This window comes from Pleuronectes platessa, chromosome 1 (genome assembly GCF_947347685.1).
Source record: "Pleuronectes platessa chromosome 1, fPlePla1.1, whole genome shotgun sequence".
Lineage (NCBI taxonomy): Eukaryota > Metazoa > Chordata > Actinopteri > Pleuronectiformes > Pleuronectidae > Pleuronectes > Pleuronectes platessa.
In genome coordinates, this window is record NC_070626.1 from 15,602,611 (window position 1) to 15,611,246 (window position 8,636).

The following is an 8,636-nucleotide window of genomic DNA, read 5'->3' on the forward strand; positions in this document are numbered from 1 at the left end:
TGATGTCTTCTGGTAGCTTATTTGGTGAAACAGGTGTCATATGTATTCTCTTCCATATGAGCTTTCCCTGAAACAGTTTGGAGCCTCCGGGAGAGGCCTGCATTACGCTCTGATGCTGTCATTGACCACTTGTGTCTCCGAAATGTTCCTCTTGTAGGCTGCATGTACCTGCACCCTGTGGTGGTGAATCATAGGCCACTCAATAGATCACTGAGGTGATGTGGGATAATGTAGACTCGCCTGCAGACACACACCCCTTTGTGCTTTTAACCTACACCCTGATAGGTGAGTTTCTCTGCATATAAGGCAGGGGCTGTATGCGGAGATGACCCTCCTGTACAAGGTCTGGATTATGTCTAAAGATGGTCTGGGGGGAGGACGGGGCTGCAGGTCAGGAAGCTCAACAGGATTCAGAGCCGGGTGTCATGTGTCCCTGCTACTGATCCTGCGGGTCTAAAGAGGAGCTGCATGCTGCTGCTGCCTCGGCACATTCCTGGCAAGTCAAACTCCCGACTGTCGGAGCTTGGAGGCGTCGCTTTCCAACAAGTCTGTCACCTGGTAGCCCTCCCCCCAGCTGACAGCAGGGGCTGGTGGGACAGTGAGAGACCCCCACCACTACCACTATCTGTCACCCGTTGTGGGCGCTCTATCCAGGGTGCCCTGCCAACACCTCTGTGGACCCCAGCTCATTGGTTCATGTTGCAGTGGTGTGTGCCATACAGTAGGTGAGCTTGTTGCTGAGTCAGTTAAGTCTTGGCTTAGATTAATTAATTGATTATTTCAGTGAAAAAAATATTTCCCGTTTTGTTCTTGTGATGAATATACCATTTAAATATTTGATTGTATTTGCATCTATATTCAATTTTAAATGTCACTATTTAAATACCAGTTATCATACAGATACCAGTAATTGTAAATTTCCCCAAACCTTTTGTTTTTCATTATCTTCCTTCTGATAGAAAAACTGGGGCCAAGGTCTAAAATACCAAATGATGGACTTTAATAAATATCAATATGTATATACACTTACATTCACATGTGTTGGGCGACATGTTGTTATTTTTTTATTAAAGTTGTTTTTTCGGGTGGTTGCATGGTTCAGCGGTTGGTTTTTCACAGCCTTTCTCCGTGCAACACAGACAACATACAGTTACAAAATATGCACATTTTATAGTGATAAAACATGCATATGAATGTCAACAGCGCAGACTGCCAGTCCATTGACAGCAGAGTGTTGCTGTGTCGCAAAGGGTGATCGTCCACCCGGTTTGATCCCCTGATAGCTGGTGGAGATAGTGGTGAAGAAAGCGGAGAAGCTGGAGAAGGAGATGTAGGATTTAGAAGCACTTCCTGTGGACGATGCTGGGACCTGCCTCGTCGTACTCCTGCTTGGAGATCCACATCTGCTGGAAGGTGGACAGGGAAGCCAGGATGGAGCCACCGATCCAGACGGAGTATTTCCTCTCTGGGGGAGCAATGATCTGAAGGAGGAGAAGGAGGAGGAGAGAGAGAATTAGTGATTGCATCTTCATGTGCGACATTGTCAATTTGCGTAAAACATTACAGCTTGCGTACAAACTAGTTTTTGTTCTCATAGTTTGGTTCAAGTACCTTGATCTTCATGGTGCTGGGGGCCAGAGCAGTGATCTCCTTCTGCATACGGTCAGCAATACCAGGGTACATGGTGGTACCACCGGAGAGCACATTGTTGGCGTACAGATCCTTACGGATGTCAATGTCGCACTTCATGATGCTGTTGTAGGCGGTCTCATGGATACCAGCAGACTCCATTCCTAGTCAGGTGAGAGGGACAAGTTGTCAGAGAGCGGCAGGTGTTGGCATCGAGCTGTATTTTCATATTCTTTGACAGATTGAGAGGATTAAAATGTTTGTCTTAAGTACCGATAAAGGAAGGCTGGAACAGGGTCTCGGGACAACGGAACCTCTCGTTTCCGATGGTGATGACCTGACCGTCGGGAAGCTCGTAGCTCTTCTCCAGGGAGGAGGAGGAGGCAGCGGTGGCCATCTCGTTCTCGAAGTCCAGAGCCACATAGCAAAGCTTCTCCTTGATGTCGCGCACGATCTCACGCTCAGCTGTAGGGGGGCAAGTGGATGAACCATTACTCAGAGTGTCGAGGAGCCGAGCGCCACAAATAACGTGTGCGTTATGATTATACGATTCACTGTGCCGAACAGTAACTCTAAGTAACAGAAATGTCTGAAGTGGAAAAAATAACTCGTTTACAACTACATATTATTTTGATAATCACAATTTGTCGGGCCCAGTGCGCACACAGGCCACATAAATTGGGTCCATTCTAAAATAATGTCCCTGTATCTCTTTGCACGGCCGCCGTAACGTGGTGCGTACATCTATCAATAGTTCATGTTAATGCCAGTTTTAGTTTAGCTATTATAACAAAGCTGCTGGTAAAATAATAATTTATAATAAATATGCAGATGCTATTTCGGGGGGAAATAAATCGTGCTGCTAAAAGTGATAGTCTGGAAAGAGAAAATGTTTCGTTTCTTCCTTTTCGGGTGTATTGTTTTTGGAGTTTAGGCGGAATTCCTTACCGGTGGTCACGAAAGAGTAGCCACGCTCAGTCAGGATCTTCATCAGGTAATCGGTCAGGTCGCGACCAGCCAGGTCCAGACGCATGATGGCGTGGGGCAGGGCGTAACCCTCATAGACTGGGACGTTGTGGGTCACACCATCACCAGCATCCAGCACAATACCTGAAGAGAGGCAAGGAGGGAGTTCGATTAAGATCGACAGGCGACACGATGTTTTCTAAATAAGTCTGGGGCTATAGCTGGTGTATGAATGATAATTTACTTGTACACTCAGATGTATGTATCGATAAGTGCCATAAACTGGCATAAGTAGACTCAGAAAGGCCGATGTGCTGTGCGTAAAAGTCGTGCGTAAAATAGAATCAGTGGGGAAAAATACCCCATAAATAGTGGAGTTATGTGTTGTGTAATTGTATAAGTCAATTATATGGCATCCTGGTATAAAGGAGACTGATTCGATGTGTTATGTCTGAGTGGCAGCTGTTTGTCGTTGTTAATCTTACCGGTGGTACGGCCGGAAGCGTACAGGGACAGCACAGCCTGGATGGCCACATACATGGCGGGGACGTTGAAGGTCTCAAACATGATCTGGGTCATCTTCTCTCTGTTGGCCTTGGGGTTCAGGGGGGCTTCTGTGAGCAGGGTGGGGTGCTCCTCGGGTGCCACTCTCAACTCGTTGTAGAAGGTGTGATGCCAGATCTTCTCCATGTCGTCCCAGTTGGTGATGATACCGTGCTCAATGGGGTACTTCAGAGTCAGGATACCCCTCTTGCTCTGGGCCTCGTCGCCGACGTAGGAGTCCTTCTGACCCATACCGACCATGACACCCTGAAGGGGAGAGAGAGCGAGGTGGTGGAAAGGTCAGTCCTGGACGTCAAATACTCCATATAGAAATATTATCTCGTCTGGACAGATTAAAGGGTTTGGAGATGCGTGGTGAACATTCTGTAAATGTGCCAAGTTACAGCACGCGTCATAGAGACAGACAGAGAACAATTGTGTGACTGACAAATCGTCTGTGACTAATTTAGTCTCTGAGTAGCAAAGGCCACATAGCAGCAGGAGCCAGAATTACATGGCTGAAGATTTATTATTCCACCACTGTTGTCACCTGTAGACTAATAATAGCACCACAACTTTACACAGCCTACAGCGATGACATCCCAGTTCAATACTTTAATCACATAGGATGAATCTGCCTGAATATAGAACAACTGCCCCAATTAATATTTCATTTATTATTTTAAAATGAGACAAAATCAAATTTTATTTATCTATAGGTTTATGTTTTATGTAGATTCATTTTGAATATATTTTTGTATAACATATTTAGTATTTCCAATGAGTCTGTCCTCACACTCTGTCCCTATGAGACATTTCCTCGCTGTTTACCTGGTGACGGGGGCGGCCGACGATGGAGGGGAACACTGCCCTGGGGGCATCGTCTCCGGCGAACCCAGCCTTGACAAGGCCGGAGCCGTTGTCGCACACAAGGGCGGTAGTTTCTTCGTCGTCACACATGATGGCTTCTGTTGGAGAGGATATGGAGAAGAAAGATTAACATGGAGATACTGTATGTGACAAAAATGACTTCCAAATTAAATCTTGGTTTCTTGTAAACGCACACTGGATTGTTTTTTAAAACAGACTAAAAAACGAAAAAACAACTGTATCATCTACTGGAGCATGTTCATGATCAGGTCTGTGCTTTGCGCAAAATGCCTCCATTACGCACCGACACAAAGCCGTTCCTAGAAAACCTGTATACATCTACACACTCACATTTAAATATGGAACTAAGCGGGTTTCCTTTAGATAACTCATGACTGAAATACATTCTTGTTATTTACATTTTCGTTATTCAATTAATCAAATTCTAATTCAAATAAATCTACAAGCATCATCTTTCAGTTTTTCAATTGGTCTGATTGCGCATTGCAGCATCAGCATCTTTTCAGATTTAATGTTAACACCTGTGAAGCTGGTGAATCAGATTGATCTACTCTATCTGCTTTATCTATTTATTACTTTATCTTTTTTAAGTTTCTAGAACTTTAGATAAAAGCTTCTCCTCTCGGCCTCCTCTCCCAGTCCTCAGCCCTCTCTTAGCCTCTCTTCCAGTGGAGCTGCCCTTGGTCAGGTCCTGTCTGACTCCTGCTCCAGTAGATGCTGTAGTGGTGCTCAGGTAAAGGCCTAAAGTCTGCTATCCCAGTGTGGATGAGTGGCTTCAGAAGAGGCCGGTCTCAGGGTCTTACCTTAGGGAGTGTGTCTGCGGCTTCGGAGTGAAAGACCCAACCAGTGCTACTGCTGAACCAGCTACGGTCTTCTGTAGCAGCTCGTCCACCTTTTATACCCGAGCTCCACCATTCACAAACCTCAGGACTGGCCCCCATCCCGACCCTCTGCCATATTAGGATGCTGACAGGCCGAGGGTGAGGAGTGGGTGGGCGGGGGAGCAGCATGGAGGCGCGCCTCAGGGTGGGAGGACGGGTGCCCTCGTCCATCGGGCATCGGTAGAGGGGGCATGAGGAGTGACGCTGCGCGCGCCCGACGAGGAGAGGGCGCGCGCCATATATGGAACTGTCGCTTTGACCTCCCATCGATCCTCGCGGTCCCACCTCGAGGGCCGTAAAAGGAGCGCGGGAGCCACTTGGGGTTTCTAGGGGAGACAGTTGCTCCCAAGCAGGGTTACAGATTTGCTGCTACTCGGCTCCATCGAGCCTTAAAATGGGAAATTGCTGCTCTCATCTGAACAGATTTAGGACCCAGCGAGAGCCAGGACTGACAGGGCACACAGGAGCTGAGCTGCAGCCATTAAATGCCAATTAAGAGTTCAATCCTCACAATGGAGATCAGTGCAATATTACTTAACATCAGTCCACTAAAGCTGAGCAGTCACATTCTCTGTGTTGATACTTAATTTCAGTAAAATAAATCAAGTTGTTCTCTATGGTTGATTGCATTAAATGTTATAACCCGATTAAAAGATGAACACAATATGAATTCATGATTAAAACAAGGGGTTTTGCATCTATATCATGTGTGCATTTGTCATCATAAATGAATGACATATCATAATAAATCGTAAAGATTAATAGTGTGTATGCACTGAAGTGTATCTCTGCACTTGCACACACAATAGTTCTGTATTCTTCTTCTTTTCTTTGCACATACAGAGTAGTAATTAAAAATCTGCCGCTGTGCAGACCTCATGTGTTCACACAGCTCTGTCAGAAGCCGATTGAATGAATAAGGAGAGAATCGCAGAAACAGCCAACAGCTGAAACCTTACCCGCCTCCTCTGCTCTGTCACAGGAGCAGTTGGATTAATAATAACTCTAACGGTGGAGGGGAGCTGCTGTGCATGTGGCTGGACAAATGGAGGAAGGAACCCAGTGAATGTACATGTGTCCATGCACTATGTTTGCTGTGTGTTGACACCAGCAGGAGAGGGGAAGAGTAGGTTTCTAATAAAGTTAGATAAAAGAGAGGAAAAGCGGAGGAATAGACGGAAGTGTGGAGAAACAGACAGATAAGTGTGAAGAGGTAAAGAAAAGCAGGTAAATGTTTGGGAAGTTAAATGAGCAGAAGCACAGAAGTTAGGAATTCTCAAGCTTAATGAAAAATCAATCAAACGGTGCCAAATTGTCCTTGCATGTCCTGAACTAAAGCCGTGCTCACAAAGGACCAGGCACATGTTAACATGAACAGTATGGCGTGTCATGACCTGGATTCTCCTTATAGCAGCAACAGAATGTATCACTGTGGATTGCACATGAATGATTATGGCATGTTATCTGTCCATGTTAAATACATGGAAAGCCATATTTGGAACTCGTCCTAAATCAGGTTACATTACTATAATTGAGGAGAAATGCTAAGTTGCATTAATGCAAGTCCTGCAGGTTTTCAATAGACTCCCTGCACCTGAAATTCAGTGTACACAAATTTCTTTTAACGGTGGTGGTGTTAATTCCTATAGGGTTCATTTATTGATACGTCCATAAAAATATGGGATAAGAAGAGAGAGGGAGGGAGGGATATCTTCGAAGACTTGGGGGACGAGAGTAAATACAGATTGAGAATGGTGTGTGTGTGTCAGTGGGAGGGGCGGCAGAGCAAGGTTGAGCTACTTTTATGCACTTGTTGTGAACCATTCTGGATCCGAGGGCTGTGTGAAACGCCTAAAATGTAAAGGGGCTGGCCGTTGGCTGGGACCGAGAGAGGGAGGGTAAACGAGCAAGGAGGTGAGGAGAGGTCAGAGGGACCGAGGGGGAGGAGAGTAGTGAGACTTCTCCCGGAGAGGCTGGTGGGGGGGGGGGTGAAGGGCGTGTGCGGCAGGTGGTCGACAACATGAGTTTAGTGTGTCTAAGGCAGCTGAAGACTCTGGATAGAAGAGGGTAGTTCTTGATTCATAGATGTTTTGGTGGAGGCAGAGAGATCCTTTCAGCCAGTAGATTTGAAAAGAAGAAGAGGTGGACAGGTGGAGACGAAGGGAGTTTTTTGGGTCAGGGCATAGCAGCTTTTCAGATAGATAATTTTTCAGCCAGCACTATCAGAGAGAACGTCCAGGACTCATGCAGCACAGAGGGTGAGAGTGTCAGGGAAAGTGTAAGAATGGCACAAGCTCGGACATTCATCATAGCTGTAACCAATAATCTAGCTCTAGGTCAGTGTTCAACCTTTTAAAGTGTGGTGGCAACACAGACAGTCAATGTTCTGCATCTGGAAGAGAGAACAATCAGGATTGAGTTGAGCTGAGTTTGTTATCTGTGCTGTTGCAGTGAAGAATGACTGAGGATCATGTGGAGGTTGTTGCACAGGTAAAACTCAGCAAATCGATTGAATATCAGCTGTTTAATCGATTCCTGTTTTCCCTTATCTTTGTAACTGATGTGCTGACAAATTCTAGTTCCATCCTCAGCGTGCACCGCTGTCTCTCACTCAGATTGAAGATGAACACATTCCATCCTGTGTGAACACAAACCAAATTTCTCAGAAAAGCACAAATGCATTTTGTCTTAATTTGCCGTAGAAGTCCCTTGGTTTAATGGGTAGTAAACACTGGAGGTGGATAGTGTTTACATAGGGCAGACAGCCAGAGCTGGGAGCATGGTCCCTGATCACTCAGAATCAGTCTTAAAGTTGGATGTGTCTTATTTCAGGAGTTTAAGATGTTCTCCTCATGTTGCTCTGCATGTTTTTTAGCAAACCATGGTAATGTGGCATGTTGAGCCAATCCAAACTCCAACATGAATTTGCAAAGATTAAAGTGTTTGTACCCTCATGGTTCAATTCACATAGTGGAAGTTGTTTTGGATAAAAGCTTCAGCAAAAAGATATGTAATGTTATGCAATAATATTTTTTGCTCCTATTACACGAACAAATAAGGCTCCATGTAACGTCTTCAAGTGATAAATGAACAAAGAATATTGTGAGGCCAAAGAGGGTGAGAACTTTTCCTCCAGTTCCCCAAATAGCCCAGGGTACAGTGAAAAGTGAGGGGAGCTGAAGCACATGGAGCTGGAATTAGAAACACCATGCAGGGCTGGACAGCACCTGGTCAGCTGGGACCAGTCGTCCTCTGCAGGACAGGAGCACAACTGCTGCCTCTGCTGAGCTTAGAGGAAGAATGTGACTGGAACTGAAGGAGCAAGAGAAGTTGGATCATCATACAGATCCAACTGTATAAGTGAAAAGAGATTCATAAACATGACAGAAATGGGCCAGAGTTCATCAAATATTTGAAGGTTTTATGTCAGAGGGGTTTTACGGCACAGCTTTGCATCGTGTGCGTGTTCTGTTTGATTTCATATGAAGATTAAAAAAATCGGATTTAAAAACCTTGTTGATGTTTACTGGATGAATCTCTTAACCTGCCCCACATTTATATTTACATTATATATGATATAAATCAGTAGATCACACTCATGTACTGGATCCGGTGGCAGCTGATTGGACACCGTGCAGGAGAAAAGTTCACTGCAAAGTCAACACAACATGCTGCCGGCTAAATAAACACCATTACAACCAGGTTTTATTTAGGTATGAATGACTG

At 45.2% G+C, this 8,636-nt stretch overlaps 1 protein-coding gene across 1 annotated transcript; it reads right to left on the reverse strand.

Moving 5' to 3' along the window:
• Window positions 1-978: 978 nt before the first annotated feature.
• acta1b (actin alpha 1, skeletal muscle b) lies at window positions 979-4,891 on the reverse strand. Its single transcript, XM_053428588.1, has 7 exons — window positions 4,833-4,891; window positions 3,970-4,106; window positions 3,081-3,405; window positions 2,578-2,739; window positions 1,903-2,094; window positions 1,612-1,793; window positions 979-1,481 (listed from the first exon to the last, which is right to left on the reverse strand). Exons 2-7 carry the CDS (start codon window positions 4,096-4,098, stop codon window positions 1,338-1,340), a joined length of 1,134 nt encoding a protein of 377 aa, XP_053284563.1. The 5' UTR covers window positions 4,099-4,106; window positions 4,833-4,891; the 3' UTR covers window positions 979-1,337.
• Between the last annotated feature and the right edge of the window lie 3,745 nt (window positions 4,892-8,636).

Excerpts from the sequence above, each read along its gene's own strand:
- acta1b (XM_053428588.1), bottom strand. The coding sequence starts at position 4,098 with ATGTGTGACGACGAAGAAACTACCGCCCTTGTGTGCGACAACGGCTCC. Across the intron at positions 2,095-2,577 it reads CTACTCTTTCGTGACCACCG|CTGAGCGTGAGATCGTGCGC; the intron begins GTAAGGAATTCC and ends GCCCCCCTACAG. Across the intron at positions 1,482-1,611 it reads CCAGCACCATGAAGATCAAG|ATCATTGCTCCCCCAGAGAG; the intron begins GTACTTGAACCA and ends CTCCTCCTTCAG.